Genomic DNA, 18,421 nt, shown 5'->3' on the forward strand with positions numbered 1-18,421 from the left:
AAGTATAAACCCAACTTTCAAATTATGGGTTAATAGTGGAACAATAAAACAGGATTATCAAATTAGGCATAAATAGTGTTATTTTTATTTCCTTATTAATTTCCGCTTATCATAGTATTTTGGAATGATTCTGTGATATTCTGTTTACAGTTAGCTGCAGATGAATGTACTTAAATTCATGCAACAAATTAGCCATGAAATAATAAGCAATTACTTTTTATACTCTAGGACCTAGGTTATAATTGAAAGAATGAAATATGTTTATAAATCCCTGACTAACATCAGTGAGGCCTCAAATGGGATTCAGCACTGAAGCATTTAGAAACATTTTTATGTTCAAAAAAGTGAAAATATAAAATCAGAACAATACTCTTTTATTTGGAGAGGAAACAGGAAACAAAACTGCTCACCCCTCTTCTTTTTGAATATCCAGTTGAATCCTTTGGATGGAAACATGCTGGAATACGGTCACTAGATTCTGCAAGAAAAACTTGCAGTCTTAAATATTTAACATGTATTAATTTATAAATATGAAATAACATTTAAATAATTTAAATTCCACATAGAATTAACTGAGAATGTAATTGAGCAGAAAAAGTTCAGTTGTCAGTATTTAGGACTCCATTTATTTTGGGGGGGTATGTTGATTGAGTTTGTTGAAATGGAGAATAAAAATTTACTGTAAGTTTTTAAAAATATGAGGCATGCTTCCTAAAGCAAGGGAAGGTTCTCCTTCTCTTTTTTATATATTTCATTAATATATATTTCACCATTTTCCATTACCACTGCAAAACAATATAGACAGATTCCTGTTTAGCTACATCAAGGATGCAACCTCATGGATACCTTAGATCAGTATTTTCAAACTTAGCAACTTTAAGATGCATAGACTTTGACTCCTGGAATTCCCCAAGCAGCATGATCCCTCTGGCAGGAGAAAAATGGGGTTGGAGAATCTATCTTGGCCTGTCAGCAGCTTTTCAGTTCCATTGATTGTGGTATTATTCTGGACCAATTTAGGGGTTAGGGAAGAGGGATAGAATGCTACAATGGTTCCAGTCAGCTCCAATCAGTGTTGACAGGAAGGGGAGACATGACCCAATATCCCTTCCATAAGGATTGTCTCAGTCCTCTCCCCCCACTCCTCCTGAACTTCTACATCAAACCTTTGGGTAAGGTTATACATTAAACTATACATTAAACTATGAAGAAAGAACAGGCTTGAACTCAGTCTTAGCAAAGCTGAGTGGTTTTAGGTTGAAGACCCCTCCCCCTGAATCTGTAGCGCCTTCTGGACTCATGACTTTTCTTCAAACAGTAGGTGGTAGCTGCAGCTAGGAGAGCCTATGCATCATTTCACCATATGCCCCAATTGTACCCTTTCCTGGATTGGAGCATTTCTCACTGTCATTCATGTTGACGCTATCTCTCAAATGGATTACACCAATGTGTTTTACATGTGGCCGCCCAAAAATAACACCTAGGAGCTGTAACTGATCCAGAATATGGTAGATGGGCAGCTATGTACCTTGGTGAGTACCAGCACCTTGGTATACCCCTGCTATACCAAAACTGCACTGGTCCCCATAACTTCTGGAGGAAATTCAACGTGTTAGTTACCTCCTATAAAATCCTTCATGGCATGGGGCAAGGTTATTTTGCAGGACCACCCTGTCCACCCCTGTAAATCCATTAGGGTGTGTAGACTTTGGCTCCTATCTGATAAAAAGTGCCAGCTGACAGGACCCAGGACGTTTGTCTGTGATGGAATGGAGTCCAGAGCTGCAGAAGGGTGGGTTTCTTTCCCAGAGAACAAAGAGACTGAGGAGCTTCAAGTCTTTGGTATGCAAGAAGAAGGATAAGAAGGTGGATCGTCTCCACAGCAATTCGCAGAGTCTAACTAGTAGTTATGCTGGTAATTGCTTTAGTCTGTCAAGATTTTTGCCTATAGGCAAATACAGTAAGGAAACTACAGGCAGTCCCTGACCACAATAGAGTCCAAAATTTTTGTTGGTAAGCGATACATTTCGAAAGTGAATTTTGCTGCATTTTACGGCCTTTCCTGCCACCATTGTTAAGTGAATCAGTACAGTGGTTAAATTAGGGACACAGTTAAGTGAATCTGGCTTTTCCATTGACTTTCTTGTCAGAAGGTCGCAAAAGATGATCACATGCCCCCGGGACACTGCAGCTGTCATAAATATGAGTCCGTTGCTCAGTGTCTGAATTTTGATGACATGATCATGGGGATTCTGCAATGGTCATATGTGTGAAAAATGGTCATAACTCACTTCTTTCAGTGCCATTGTAACTTTGGTCGCTAAAAAATTGTTGTAAATTGAGGACTACCTGTGCTCAGTAGTAACTCCATGTGTTGTTCTTGACTCGTGAACACACTCCTTCCTGAGATTTATTTTGCCCAGAGCCTACTACAATTTTGTAAATCCTTAAAGCATGGGACTGGGACTGGGACTGGGCGGTTCAGTGTCCTATCAATGTGATTATGTGTTTTATGTGGTCTGAGTTAGATTGTTCTTGGCACCATTGTGTTATTATTTTTAAGCATCTTATATTTTTGTGTGTTGGCTTTTTAATCCTATTTTTTTTCCCACTCGCAATTGTGAGATGGATGGCTATATAAACCATTGTGTGGTAAACTAATAAAAGAATTGTGTCCAATATTTAGACACATGTCCATTTTTAAAAACAACAGAAACATGGGGTGTGATTTCCCCCCCCCACAACATAATAAATGGAATTTCTCCTTTGTGTCAGTGAGTTCCTTCTGTCTTGTCTCTCTCTTTTGTCTTACTTGTCTTAGGATGGTTGAAGATGTGATGTCTGTATGTTCTCTGTTGTAAGTAACTTTTAACCCTAAACATACCTATTATCAGCAGAAATGCCTCATGGTGTATTTTTCTGTCTACATGTTTATGTATTGTTTTGTCTTGCTTCAGTCTTGCTTAGTTGTTTATTTTTACAAGTTTGTTTGCAGTAATATCCAGTAATGTAGGTCATGAGCCTATATGCAAAAGATTATTTTGACTTTCATCAACATTATTTTGAGTGGGGAAAAAAGGCTGATCAGTACATAAAGTTGAGCAAAACTATTTCTTGATCAATCTATCATCTGTCTATCTGTCTAATGTTGTCCAGTTGAAGTATATGTTTAATTTAATTTTAATTTAATTAATCATATTTCTATGCCGCCCAACTCCCAAGGGACTTTTCATCCCATGTTATTTGGAATGCCAATGTACTTGGCAGATATACCTTTGCAATTAAGCCTTCAGGTGGCAATTTCTATTCTCACTTTCCATGTCATTCTCCATGCCTGCTTGAGAGGCATGCATGCATCATAAAGTCTGGTTCCCGGGAGATGAAACATGAAGCCATAACAGCACCATTTCTCTTTTGATTATATGGTTTAGCATGGGTTTGGCAACATTTCACAGTGTTATAGATGAAAACAACTTTTTTCCATTGATAATACACTTGTTAATGCAACATTTGTTGTTGTAATTTATTTTCTAAATAAGATATGGCTAGCCAGCACGTTTCTCCATGTGTTTAGCAATTGGTTAAGATACAGGTAGTCCTTGACTTACAAATAGTTGCTTAGTGACCCAAACAAACCTATCGGGGGGGGTACATACATGCTGATGAAGTTACAAAATCAAATGACCTGGATTTGAAGTTCTAATGGTCAGCCCTCACTGCAGCCTTGTGACTGCACTAGGTACTCCAGCAGCTGGGTCGCATTTATGGCCATTAGCAACATCCTGTGGTCACGTGACTGCATTTTACAACAGCTGAAAACTGGCATTTGTTTTCAGCAATACTGCGTCCTTCATGAACTATTGGTTCACTTAACGACCAAGGTTTTGCTTAACCACTGTAACAATCATAGTGAGTTGCTGAACGACCATTGCAAAAAAGTGTTGTAAAATTGGGTGGGCCATGTGACTGATTTATTTTATGATTGTTATGAGTTATGAACATGACAGAGGGGCTCCATTTTGGTTGTAACTCAAGGATTACCTGTACTGATATATTTTATATAAATCAACTCATTTTTGCTTTGGCTTCTTTGTTTGTATTTTGCCATCTCAGAAATTAGTTGAGACATAGCTATAATACTTGAAAATCTTATTCTCATGCAATTGCTTCCCACCAAAACATAATACCAATAACTTTTGGCTAAGTTTATTTCACCTGCTCTGTTTCTGATACAAAGCATTTCTTTCTTTAAGATCTCATTATATAGTTCTTTTTCCACCTGAAATTTGAATCTACCTTAGAAGTCCCCAAGCAGTGAGGGATGGTAGTCTTTTGGGAATATTATGAGAGTATGTGATGGGACAGTCAGATAATGGCTGCCATGAGAAAGTTGTCTATTCACAAAATGGCCATCCAATTTCCCAAATGAATGTTGCTGTGCATGCTCAGCATATTTCTTGCTACTTTGCAACTGATTTTTGTTCTTTCTTTGAACTCTTGAGCTTATTTGCCAAGCAAAAAACACAATTGCGGCAACCCATCATTTTTATTTTCTAAAACAATCTAATCTGGAGTCATTCTTGGAAATACAGTTTTAAAGGCCTGGGTATTTTTTTCAATGTGCCAGTTTCCTCTGTATTTGTTAATATTAAGATCACTACTATCATCAATGGCATCATTTTTTCCCCAAAAAAATTAAGTTTAGGGAAATAAAAAAGAGCAAGAAACTAATTAATTATCTATTGGCACATTGATGCCTATACATTTTTTATATCCTATTCAAATATTTTAATGCTTTGGAGTATAAATATTTATAGTATAACCTAAAGAAAACAAAAAGGATATGGATACCAGCAAATGATACATACTTATTATAAGATTTACTAAATTCTCCAGCAGTATTGTTAACTGCAAACTTGCAGCTAGTGAGAGAAGATAAGATCAAGACGTGAAACCTTGTCCCATATCTGCCTTGCTTAAATTGTGTGGTCTTGTTCATCGGTATTTTACATGCATTTTGTTCCTTTGTCATTAGTTTGGCAGTTGAAGTAGGATACCTGAGATGATAGTTTGGTAGATAAAATTGAAGACATTTTCACAACACTTATGTATCAGTAGCTATGTTGGTGTTGCATTTGATGAGCAGTGATATCCTGATAGATCTCAGGGCAAGAACTTATCCTGATCAAGATTCTTATTTACTGAATTATGTTATGTTGGCCATTCTCCAGTAGCACTGTAACCATTTTGTTATTTTCAACAGTACCCACATCTATATCTCATTGTCAGGATTGACTTTTTATCTTAATATAAAACTCAGTTTAATTGAATTCTTGTAATTATCTTATGCTTGATTTTTAATTTGGCAAAGACTGAGTCTAAGAGTGCATGATAAGCAAAGGACATAGCATGCTCTTCTTTGATGTTTATATGCTAAGTTTCTGAAACAGGCAATCTTCATCATAATATATTCATTAGCTGTTTCTTGTTATGTCATTTTTATTGGTTGGCCATTCTCAAGAGTTTCCATTTTCTTTCCAGTGACACTTTTAGGGTGAAAAAGTCACCAAAAAGATCTCCATTGTCTGATGCACCTTCACAGGTAAGAAGCTTCAACAAGCTTTTTTTTAAGTATATATATATATATATATATGTTTTCTCAGGTTTTCGCGGGTGTTTGTATGTAGGTCTTTGGTTATTCGGGTCTTCTCCCACGTAAAATTGGAAGTGTCTTGGCGACGTTTCGACCAGCCTGAAGATGACGAATGAGACTTCGTCGAAACGTCGCCAAGACACTTCCAATTTTACGTGGGAGAAGACCCGAATAACCAAAGACCTACATATATATATATATATATATATATATATATATATATATATATATATATATATATTTCTGTAGCAATTAATTATCCACTTTCTCAAATCTTACAAAAGAAATGCAGCTCAGGTGACTAGATTGGAAATAATTTTTCCACAGTTAATATTATAGAGCCAGCACAACAAAGGGAAAATAAATAATCATGACAGAAAAGGAGGCATCAAATGGGCAAGCATCAAATAAATGTTAGATGACATTCAACTAATGTTTAGGAGGATTTTAAAATCCCCCACACACTTTTTTTTAAAAAGAAATGTTGAAATTGTTCAAGCCTTCATTGAAATTTGAAACTGATCTTATTTCTTTTTTTGTTGAGCACACAATGAATTTTTGGCTGCATGTGATGCAATCTATACTACCATGAGAGGTGATAATGTTCGACGCTATAGCAATATTTATCTAGAATGATTGGCTGAACTCCAAGGCTAAGTCTCAGTCTGAGGTTCTTATAAACCAAAATGTTTTTTTTTAATTTTGCAATAAAATCTATGTAACCTAATCATTAGGGAACTAGGACTAATAAAATGTTAAAAAGACATGATTTAAATAATCATTAGACCTATATTACTTAAGGAGTGATCTTCAGATCTCTGAAATAGATCAAATGTCATCCTTCTACAATTTTAAAATGAAGATCCCAAGACCTGGTTATGAATTAGAATAACTGAAGAGTTCCAGAATTTAGGCCGAGTAATAGTAAAGTAGTTCTTTTCCTGCACCGACAACTATTTACATTTAGTCAAATTCTTAAGAAGAAAGCAAAAGAGAGCTGGATCTATGAAAGAAGACAATTGCTTCTTTCTTTGTAGCACAATAATTTTTTAACCTTTATTTTCTTCTTAGGAATCTACGGCACTGCCTACTACTGAAACGCCGTCTGTTGTATCCACTGTGGTACATGCAACAGATGAGGAAAAACTGGCATCTTCTGTGGGTAATCAGAAATGGACTTGTATGACAGTGGATCTCGATAATGATAAACAGGATTATCCTCAGCCATCAGATCTCTCATCATTTGTAAATGAAACAAAGTTCAGCTCCCCTACAGAAGGTAAACTGGAAAAAAAGAAGATAGAATCGCTGTTTTATTTATTTGAGGAGGGAAATGTTGGCCCAGAATAACGAGAAACAAAGGATATCATTGCTATCATAATATACTTACTGGTCCATTTAATTAGACATTATTTATTTATTATTATTTTTTTAAATTTATTTATAAAATTTATTGGCCATCCATCTTGCCATAGAGTAACTCTGGGCAGCTTACAGTCATAAAATATGTCTATACATATACAATTAAAACAACAATAATTAAAATCAGACATTAAAACCTAAGGACACATGGGGAGGAGGGGGTGGAGTGAGGGGAAGTGGGATTTATTATTACTTGATCAACCACCTCCCCAGTGCTGTTTCCCTACTGGGGCCCCAATCCAACTGGCAGAGACATGTCTTTAGGGGGGTTAGGGCCAACCTCACATCGGGGGCAAGATGTTCCAGAGAGCAGAGAGGGTTCTTCTGGACCCCACCAGGTAGAATAATCTGTGGACAGGACCCTCAGCTTGCCTCCTTTGCCAGCATGAGTGGAACGGCCCAATCCCAGTGGAGTGAGATCGTCCCTCAAATTAGCTTTATCTTGATTATATTAAAACACTCTTTTTGTGCCAAGACTCTTTAGAAATAGTCCAAAAAATTCTGAAGTCAATAGTTAATTCTAATTGCCATAAGTGAAATAATACCACATGTTACATTTCTGTGCACTATTGCATCCTTGTGGAGTGCCCACATTCAAATTCTATTTTTGATTTTATTGCTACATTAAATGGCTCTGCTGTTGATAAAACCCTAGTAAGTAGGTATTATTCCAACAGGAAAGAAAAGAAAAGGAGCCTGCTAGTGTATAGACAGGTTTGTTTTATTTACTAGAGGGGCGGGGCAGTTAAACATGTGATATTTCACCTTCATAATTGAACTGCATGATTTATTTTGAATATGTAGATCTTATTTCTTAATCTGGGATGAAGTTGTGTCAACACATCACAAAGATTCAGGTTGGAAAAAGGTGGTATTCAGAAGATTGGAAATATGTTTTATCTTTGGGTTACCACCCACTCAGTATATACATCCTAATGGGCATGTAATCAAGAGAGACTGTGCATAAAAAGAGCTACTTCTCAATATTTATTGACTTTGTGATACTTTTATTGGGGTAATTATTACAATAAATGAATCAACTCAGAACTTTTACCTTTCACCACATCTCATTGTCAACAAATGCTATCTTCATGCAGCATTATGGATATAACTAGCAATGATACTAATTTGATTTATTTATCTAATCATCATCCACTAGATTCTCGGTAATTTAATTTAGTGTTACATTGACAATTTTAACTTATCAACCAAGAGTCTTGAGTTAAGCAGGCTATAAAAACTGGTATAAGTAAAAAAAAAATCAAAGAAATTTGAAATAATAACTCTCCTCCCTACCATTAAAAGAATATTGAAATAATTCAAATTAATAATTCAATGCCTGGTGGAAAAGGAGTGTCTTCAATATTTTGAGGGGAATGCCAAAAGCAAGGTTCTAGGTACACTCTATCAATCTATTTGATAATTTTATGGTCACTACTAAGAAAGTGCATGTTCTCTTTACTATCAGAGAAGATAGGACCATAAGTATAATAATTCATATAATACTGCATAGACAGTAAGCATTTTGTGACCAAATAGCATAACATATTTGCATTTTCTCTGAGATCAACATTTCTGCCATTTTTTATTTCTTATATAGGTTAAAATGTTTCCTTAAGTCTAATGGTTCTGTTTTGCTCTTACTTCCTACAGTCCCAGCGAACTCTTTGGCTTTAGGGTACATCTAGGAGAAGAAGTGCCAGGTAGTAGTAAAAAACAATGAAGAGCATTTAAAATAATCATATGAAAAGCATTGAACTTCCTAATAGAACATTAATTTTAACAATGACTTAACCTACAAGAACCAAGTATCTTGAGGAAAAAGATAATTTCTGACTAAGGATTAAATATAGTGAGAGATTTTAGATTTTGTGAAGGTACTAGTTAAAGGACAACCACCTAATATTTAAAGGAAATGGTATCCTTTCTTGAGGGAACCATCCTATTAGAATTGTAATTTCTATCTGAGACTAGCACATTATGGTTCAATACCTACTCATCTATGAGTCACAGAGCGACCTCAGTCTAATTACCTTTGTATAGATATACCTGCCATAGCAGCTTATTGTAGGAATAATATTGCAACAAGAAAAAAGGAATATGTATTCTATCTTGAACTTCCTGAAAACAAGCTGGAATAAAAATGAAATAAATAAAGTGTGGTAGCTATGGAACTTAAGTAAATATTGCAATGTTTAAACAAGATTTGCAGCCAAAGGTACATCATTATTTTGGTAACATAGGATTTAAGGACAATGCAGGCTGGCATTTAACCTCAATATAAATACTAATTTGTCTAAGGGTTACTTGTGGCTCACATTGCCTATTAATTATGGTAGTGTTTCCTCTGTGGAGGTTTTTTAAACATAATCATACCTTCCCCCTGGAATTTCCTATGGGCTTCATTTGGAGACTTCAGAGTAATTAAAGCATTCTGAGAATTTGCACTACTTTCTCCTATTAGCTGAATACTGAGATAAGGAAGAATGCCAATTAGCAAAGGAAGAAGCTCAAGGTGACTATATTATAGTTAAATATTGAAACTAACACCCAAATATCTCAGAGGTCCTGTTTATACCTTTGCTGATTCATTAGAATTCTTTCTTGTCTTGCTCTTCAATATAATTAATCATTTCAGTTGTGAAATATACATATAATTTTGTTCTGAATTGCTAGCTTGTATAATATTTGGGAATCTCAAGGGTTAAACAGTTATCAGCCCTCGTTTTTAAAACTCAGTTGTATTTATGGTAAAAATTTCAGTATATATTTAGAGAACAGAAAGTAATACAAGCTTCATATGCATATGGTCAACTTTTCCCACCTTGAAGCTATGCAGGTTTTCTGGACATCAGTTCCCATGATCCTCAATCAGCTGCCCTCAGTTGTCAGGTGGGAAAGACCAGGTCCACAAATGAAGGTCCAATCAAACTGAATTATTGCTGTATAGGAATGATCTCAAACGATGGTTAGCAGCTGCTTGGAGTTAGAAAAGGGTACACCGAATTCAAGGATGGATTATTCATGTGATTGTGACTATGTAGGGATTCTAGATTTAACTCCACCTCCAGCTTCTGCCATTCCATTGCCTCCCCAATTCTCTAGGCTGGAAAAACTTGTCTTTTCCAATAAACATTGCCAGTAGAAATTCTATTTTATAAAAATTGTGTGTGAGCAAATTACTCCAGAATTTGCTTGTTTTTAATTAATTTTCATTTAAAATTCATTTTTATTGTTAATTTTATTATTCCATTACTATTAGGAACATGTCCATATGTTTGGAAGAGCAGATTTTTTTTTTTAAGTTGACTTAAATAATAGAAAGCAGCTATTTTTATTTTATTATTAAATTAGTCAGGATTTAACTAGCAACAATTGGTGTAAGATATTTAATTGATACCATGTTTGCATTTAAAAATTCCAGAAATATTTCATCTGGCATATTAAAAGCGAGTTAAAGAATTATGCATTTTCACACTAACAAATGCCACAATTAACACATTTTTCTGTGATTGTGGCAGGATTTGCTTATAGCATTCTTTTATTTAACCGATGTAGTTTTATAGCAGAATATGTAGAAATGTTACACAAACAGAATCATCCAGAGCTCTATAGGATAATATATTTCACTCCTTTCTACATATAAACCACACATAGAAGGATTTATCATCTTATCCACAGAATATTCTCCCTCAATAAAAGAGAATGAGGAATTGATGATACTTGAAAAGTAAAAAGTAATTAGAATCCCAAGTATTTTATTGTAACAGGTTTATGCCACTGGTGATTAAATATATGGTTGGGATAAAAATCATAAGGAGTAAGATTAGATTTATTCTGAATTCATAAAATAACTGCCATAAAACATTACATAATACAAATGTAATAATAATTTCAGTTTGTTCTTTTCATATCTTTTTAAAAATGAAGACATTTCTTACCTCCATGACACTTTTCATTTTAAACGGAGAGGACATATGATTTCAGCTAAATATATTTCCAAACAATGATTTAAACTGGTTGAAACCATTTATATATGTACATGGTCCACTGCCTCATAGGACTCTACCTTTGCCGGAAAATGAGCTCTTTTCCTATCTTGTAAATGTTTTATTTTCAACTACTGCTCCTTAGCATCCAGGCTTGTTCATGACAATTCAAAGTAGAAAAATGGGAATATAATTTCCATCAAAAACCAGATACATAACTGGAGGTTTTAACCTTTCCCCAGGTTTTTTGGGGGGGAGGGATAGGATATTTGTTAGTTAGTAGGGCAGACAAGTACTTTTGTATGGAAGAAGGCATTTGGGTAGAATGGTCTCATAGAAAGAGATATCAAGGGCAGGGTAACATTTGAGCGTCGTCTCCTTTTGCCCTCTGAATCCTCACCAGGCTCATTTCCTGTTCAAATGTTCAGTAGCAGCTGAAGCTGCCTAGATTTCTCCTACCATAAACCACTGATCTGACACTTGCTGCTGAATATCAGTTTTCTAAGCAAATGCTTAGGGTAGCAGCATTCTTTTCCCACAGAGGAGGACTTTCCATGTGTTTAATTGAACTTAATGCTCCTGGATGTTTTCATAACTGTTTCTGGAAATACAGTCTGGCAATTCCACATGGTGCTACTTTTTTTTTTTCTTCAGTAAGGAAAGACCTTGTTTAAATAATTTGAGCAGATCCATGTTGGGAAGAAAGAAATAACTCTGGAAAAGGCATCAACACTTTTTCCTTTATAGATAACTATGTGGGATACCCTAGCTTTGACAATTATTAGACTTATTAAAAATATTTTTGGAGGGGGTAGTACTTTCCTACACTTCATGTAATAATCAAAGGACGCAGTGGTCTTTTCGCATATAAATATATACCCTATTCATGAATAAAAGATGCATTGTCATATTAAATTGTATTGTTTAACAATTCAGCAGTTTATAAATAGATTTTCCATTCGAACAAATAGTACTTAAAAATTAACTTAGCTGTATATTAATAGTCTAAAATTGGTTGGGTATTTGTTGTATTTTGGGTTTTTTTGAAAATCACACCAGTTAATTTGACAAAGAATGAATGAAGAAGAAATGAAGAATATGTATTTAGTATAAGGGCCTAAATTATAATTGGAATGAACAAACTTTAATCCTAGTTTATGCTTTCAAACTGGCCAAAAATCTTTATTCAGTATGTTCTGGGTTATAATTTATTACTCTGATTTTAATGTCTAGGAAATGTATGCTGTCCATAAGAAAACATGTTTCCTTTCCTTACTAAAGACATTTTTACTTTGTATTTCAGAGCTGGAATATGGCAACACATATGAAATAGAATACATGGAAAAAATTGGTTCTTCCATAGCTGTAAGTTTCTACTTGTGGATTTCTTGTTGCTTCCTCTTACAGTATTTCTCTAGGATATATATAGAGGAAAGTCACAGTGCTTCCAATTGAGCTATTCATTTGCATGCAGAACAGCTAAAAGGTTTGCCAATTTATTCTGTAATTACTTTGATATACCTGAATTTTGGGAATTACTTTTAGCATTGTAATATGTTTCATGATATGATGTGATGTGATGTGATGTGATGTGATGTGATATGATATGATATGATATGATAGTTAAGAGACGTTCCAGGTAAAGATGTATAGTAACATTGTTCTTATATTTCTTTGACATAAGGATGATGATGGCCAGACAAAGCAATCTTTGTACCTTATGTTCAATGCTCAGCAAGAGAGTCCAATCAAGTCTCCTCCAGCCCGTTTATCAGATTCTACAACTCCTTGTTCTGGGTACTTTTTTGCATTATCTATTAAACCAATTGTAAAAAATATGGAATAATCAGAGCTAGAAATAGTTTTTTTCTTGAAGCTTTTGTATTATTCCACATACTGCATGATAATGTGGTAAATTATTTAATTGAGTATGCTTTGGAATAAAATCAGTTAACATTTAAATATGTTGTTACCCCATTAATGTACGAGAGGATAAATTGACAAAATAATTCATAAAGAGATTGATATCTACAACTTTAAATAGCTAATAAAAGCTGTATTCGTTTATAGTAGTAATGCTGGCAGGTAAAGATTTAACAATAGAATGAACTAAAAAATAAAATATTGCATCATAGTTATCATATAGAATAGAATCATATTGTTCTCCTACCTCAGAAGTCTGCCATTCAGATCAGGGGTGGGTTCTAAATTTTTTTACTACCGGTTCTGTGGGCGTGGCTTATTTTGTGGGTGTGGCTTGGAGGTCATGTGACTAGGTGGGTGTAGCTAGCTGGTCAGAGTCATTTCTGGAAGGTCCTCGCACTTACGACCAAGTCCTCGACTTACGACCTGACTCATTTGTTTGCTTTTAACACTGATTAGCTGTAGGACGGCCCTTTGAAGCCCCGCGGCAAGAGTTTAAACAGTTTTTTTCCCTCTAGTCATCAGCTGGGACTCAGGAGGCAGCAATAGATTGGGGGTGGGACCAAATAAAAGGTAAGAATAACGTGGGTGGGTGGGAGGGTGGGGGGGAGAACCGGTTCGGTGACGTCATATCATCACCGCTACCGGCTTGGCCGAACCGGACCGAACCGGGAGGAACCCACCACTGATTCAGATGCTGGGATAAGACCCTGTGTTATGCCAATCATTTTAAACAAATGCTAATTTTAAACAGAAATAATAACCGTAATCTTGAGACTTAAGACTGAGATGTAACGAAAGAATATGTAGGCAGTTTGGCAATCAGTGAATGTATTTGTTTAACCGGTTCAGAAACATACTATCCTCTTTCCCTTAGGTCAAGTCTGGAAGAAACAGAAAGCCAGCTTTCCTGCAGCATAAAACTACAGCACCCAGCTTCACGATCCCTGGTAGCTAATCAAGAATCATCAGTACAGTCCTCTGATAAAACAAAAGAACTGGAATCTGTATCCATAGGAAGTGCTTCAGACAACATAGTAAGTTATCAAGGGTTTGGAACATGTCTTCATTCTGTATCTAGCTTGACTGTAAATCAAGCTTGCTGTAGATCATCGGTCTGAAACTGTTTGACCCAATTACCCCTTTTCCCAATTTTCAATAATGCCCTCCAACCCCCCAGATTCTGTTGTTCTACACAAACATTTTAGCAGTCCCAAACTGGATCTTCAACATATAAATTAGCAATTATAAATTATTGTTTTACTCCCTTATTTAGGACATGCCTCTCTGTTCTAAATTATCATTTCCCTAAGAGTGGAGAAATGGCCTAGGGCCATTTCTTGAAAAATATAAAATATATAAAATTATTCTCCCTGCTTCGATAAGACTTGTACAAATCCCATCTCTTGTTTTCTCATGTCTTCAACAAACAAACAAATAATACAACACTAGTTCCCAAAAAAGTTTCCTAGCTATAGTTTGGGAAACTCTGCTATGGACTGCTTTCTCCAAACCTGGTTGCGATTTGTGGTTCTTACAGATCTAGTGTTATCAGTCTGCCAAAAGTTCTTTGGAAATGGCATTGTTTCATAAGTAAAAAAGAGTGTAACAGAAAATAATTGTTTTAATTTTTTTTAAAGAAGAATCTACAGTATATGTGAACTATTCTGTGGTATTCAATTTCTTTTTTTTTCTTGCCAAATCTCAAGTTTTTATGGTCTATGTGAAAAAATATATATTTTACTTCAGATTTGGCTGGCATTTGCCATATATTTACAGGAGCTAATGAGCAGTTTTAATTATGAGTAGTTCTCTCAATTTATTTATCTTTCTTGCTCTTCAGATCAGTCCTGAAGATCCCTACGTTTCCGCTGATGCTCTCCTTAGTAGAATATCTCATCCGCCTTCAGTATGTGATCAGCTTCAGTATCTGGAGCCTGACTTAGCGGAAAAGAATCCCCCAGTATTTGCTCAGAAACTTCAGGTTTGTAATGCAGATTTGTTTGTACTCCTTATGAATGTTCTGGTGTGATGAGGGCAGATTTCTAAAGTGTAACAAAACTCTGCTATAAAAAAAATTGTTCATTCTCTCTCTCTCTCTCTCTCTCTCTCTCTCTCTCTCTCTCTCTCTCCCTCCCTCCCTCCCTCCCTCCCTCCCTCTTTCTCTCTCTCTCTCTCTCACATACACACACACAAGTTGAATTAGCTTATTTCAAAAGAAAAAGGGTGTATAATATATTGATTTTTCATAGTTTCACATATTTCCAATAATTCAGTATCTGCTATGTGAATGGTCTGTCTACATCTTTACATTACATTCATTTCGTCTACCCAGCTCTCTGGTCATGACAGATTAATGGAGATTTAGTCACGATGCTGCATCTGCTATCTTGCAGATTTTGACATGCCCTTCTCCCCTCCCCCTTCCCTTGTCAGCTATAACTAAACAGTGTTTAACTGTGCTTAACTATAAACATCCTTTCTAAAACCATTTTGGTAACATTTTACTGATACTAACCATTCAATATGTAGTTTATAGCTACAGCTCAGGTATGTGTAATGAGCTCCCTGAGGAATAAATGCACATCAGAAAGGGTTTTATGATTAATTTAATGAAAAAATTAAGAGAGATGGTTCCAGGTTGCATGTTAAACATTTCATATCATTTCTCCTTAAATCTTGCATCACAATGACCTATAATGTAACTCTCTTGGCTTAGCATGTTGTGTTGATGGATCAGCCATTGTGGTTTCTTCAGTCATTGGTAGTTAAAACCCATCATGGTCTAGTACAGTGTTTCCCAAACTTGGGAACTTCAAGATGTATGGACTTCAACTCCCAAAATCCCACAGCCAGCCATGCTGGATGGGGAATTCTGGGAGTTGAAGTCCACATTTCTTAAAGTTCCGAAGTTTGGGAAACACTGGTCTAGTAGAGTATGTGGACCTCAGCCAACGTATGCAATATCCTAAAACAATGGTACTAATGTATTCTGTAACTATGGGCATTTGTCTTTGCATCATGCTTAATGGATTTTCCCTGTACATTGTCACAACCATCTCACTGGCAGGAGGAATTAGAATTTGCTGCAATGAGGATAGAAGCCCTGAAGCTAGCCAGACAAATTACCTTGTCTTCTTTCAACTCCTTAGATACTGAGGTATCTCCTGTGCCTGCAGTTTGTGTGTTTAAAAACCGTGTTGCTGCTTTCACTTTAACAATAATTTTTTCTGAGTGTTGATGCTGGATGATTTTGGTCCATTGCTATGTAGAAAGATAGAAAAGAGCATGTGGAAGTTTCTTTTCTCTAATCTCAGACGTGATCACGTTCCACTTTGCAGATATGTTTCAAAAATGACTATCACATGATGTGGTGGCGCAGTGATTAGATGCAGTATTGCAGGCTAATTCTGCTGACTGCCAGCAGTTTGGCAGGTCAAATTTGACCAGTTCAAGGATGATTCAGCCTTCCATCCTTCTGAGGTTGGTAAAATGAGCACCCAGATTGTTGGGGGAAATTTGCTAACTGTAAACTGCTTAGAGAGGGCTGTAAAGCACTGTGAAGCGGTATATAAGTCTTAAGTGCTATTGCTATTGATCACAGGAATAAATTTGGCCGTCATTTTCTATACAGACTTGTGATTTTATGTTTAATTTTTTGATACATACTGGAAATGTAAATAAGCCTGGTAATTTCTTTAGAAGGGCATGGAAAAGACACTATGTATGTAATGGAGAATATTCAGAGTTTGGAGAGTAGCAGACACACATGTAATCTTAGAAGAATTAGGTGAATATATGAGAAATATTCACGGTTGTGTGATGTATATCACTTTATATCCAAGAGTTCAGTATGGCAATAATTCAGAAAACTGTTCTGTGGGGGGCGGGGTGTTTTTTTTTATCCTTTTGTAAATGCAATAATTCACCGCTATAGCATGTTATTGCTTGAAAACTGGCTTTATCTGCAGGCCAGTGATTGCAGGTATCAATGTCTTGAGAAGTGAAAACTGGTACTCACCCAGTTTAAGAAATGGATGGGTTTGGATCCAGGATTTTCTTCCCACAGTTTCTTCTCAACTTTTCCCATCTATAGAAGATTTCTGATCTAGAAAGCTCTTCTTTCCTCCTGTAATCCCCCAGGCCCTTTCAAAATATTTCCTATATGGTTGTTGGCCACATAAAACTCAGTGAGAGGTGGTTTTGCAAAAGAATGGGAGATTAAGCAAGCTGCATCTATCTCTTCCCATTGGCTGGTACAAATGAAACTGCATCTAGAATTGTTGCCATGGGGGATGGGATGGACTTTAAACATTGTCTAAATTGTCCAAAACTGCAATAAAGAGCTTTAATCATAAGCAAGAAAAGAAACGGTGTCTATATAGTCAAACAGAATCCGCAAACTGAGGTATCCCTTTGTTGACTTAAACAATTTTGACAAACTCTGTGAGGTCAAAACTGCACACTGCATACCAGAAGCTGCAAATGCCAGGATTCCTATCTGTGTGTGTGTGTTAGGAATTGTCTGTAGATGACGGTTTTGATCTTTAGGCAACAATCCACATCTCAATTGCCTAAGAAGGTTTAAAATAATGGGAGGAAACAGACTCTAAGAGGAGGAAGAGGCCTCGTATGTTAATCTCTTCTTCATTCATTAAGATCAAAAATGTTTTGTTTCTTTTTTTTCCCCCTGCTATGCCCACAGCATGCTGGCTGTTGACATATTGGAGTGAAGTTGAGCCTGTGGTGCATGCAGCCTAAACTAGAGTGAAATGTTAGTTTTTAAATCATGCATTTGATCTGTGTAGCTCCCCTGGAAGACTCCTTATGGTGATATCAGTAGAAAGGAGCTCATGGGGTTTCCCTTATTGGAAGTTATGTGTGCTTTGTGTTTCTTGTTTTTTTTTTTTTTTTTTAATACTGATGCCATCTGAATATTTGCCTGCCAGTGCTGTACCACAGACTGAAAACATTCATTTCAAAACAGGGAGGTATGAACTATTGCAATTAATTTATTAGTTGTAATCTATACAACAGATTACCAAGATGTACATTTTAACATAATTATACTTTCCACTACGGTGAACGAAACTCTGCTGTTGGTGATTGTGACCAAGGTGGATTGGGAGCAAAGGCTTCCTGTTTTTCGTCTCTGGTTATTTGGTTAAATTGTGTAGTCTGAAAAATCGGATAGGTCTGATAGTATTTCATTTGAATCTGTATCAAATGAATACAGATTCATTCTTATATATTTAATTTTTTCATACTTCAGATTTTTTATTCTGTGTTTCCAGTATTGAGCATTATAACTAATATATTCACACAAACACACACACACAGAGAGAGAGAGAGAGAGAGAGAGAGTAAGTCTCCTTGGTCTGATTTAATGAAGATAATGCTAAAAGAGTTCTTTACTTCTACTAGTTAAAGCCTG

General features: G+C 35.8%; 1 protein-coding gene across 11 annotated transcripts in view; it reads left to right on the plus strand.

Annotated features, from left to right (window-relative positions):
• TACC2 (transforming acidic coiled-coil containing protein 2) overlaps window positions 1-18,421 on the plus strand; it is a 169,213-nt gene that overhangs the window by 129,679 nt on the left and 21,113 nt on the right. For 6 of the 11 annotated variants that reach the window (XM_087872969.1, XM_034436372.3, XM_087872970.1 and 3 more), the window contains 7 exons: window positions 5,542-5,602; window positions 6,725-6,932; window positions 12,368-12,429; window positions 12,749-12,861; window positions 13,865-14,024; window positions 14,831-14,971; window positions 16,058-16,147. In XM_087872969.1, the coding sequence (XP_087729095.1) occupies window positions 5,542-5,602; window positions 6,725-6,932; window positions 12,368-12,429; window positions 12,749-12,861; window positions 13,865-14,024; window positions 14,831-14,971; window positions 16,058-16,147 (835 nt within the window). The remainder of the gene's footprint in view (window positions 1-5,541; window positions 5,603-6,724; window positions 6,933-12,367; window positions 12,430-12,748; window positions 12,862-13,864; window positions 14,025-14,830; window positions 14,972-16,057; window positions 16,148-18,421) is intronic. The other 5 variants (XM_034436374.3, XM_087872971.1, XM_087872977.1 and 2 more) reach the window with 1 other exon arrangement.

The sequence above is a fragment of the Pantherophis guttatus genome, chromosome 6 (assembly GCF_059756535.1).
Source record: "Pantherophis guttatus breed Tessera chromosome 6, ASM5975653v1, whole genome shotgun sequence".
Taxonomy (NCBI): domain Eukaryota; kingdom Metazoa; phylum Chordata; class Lepidosauria; order Squamata; family Colubridae; genus Pantherophis; species Pantherophis guttatus.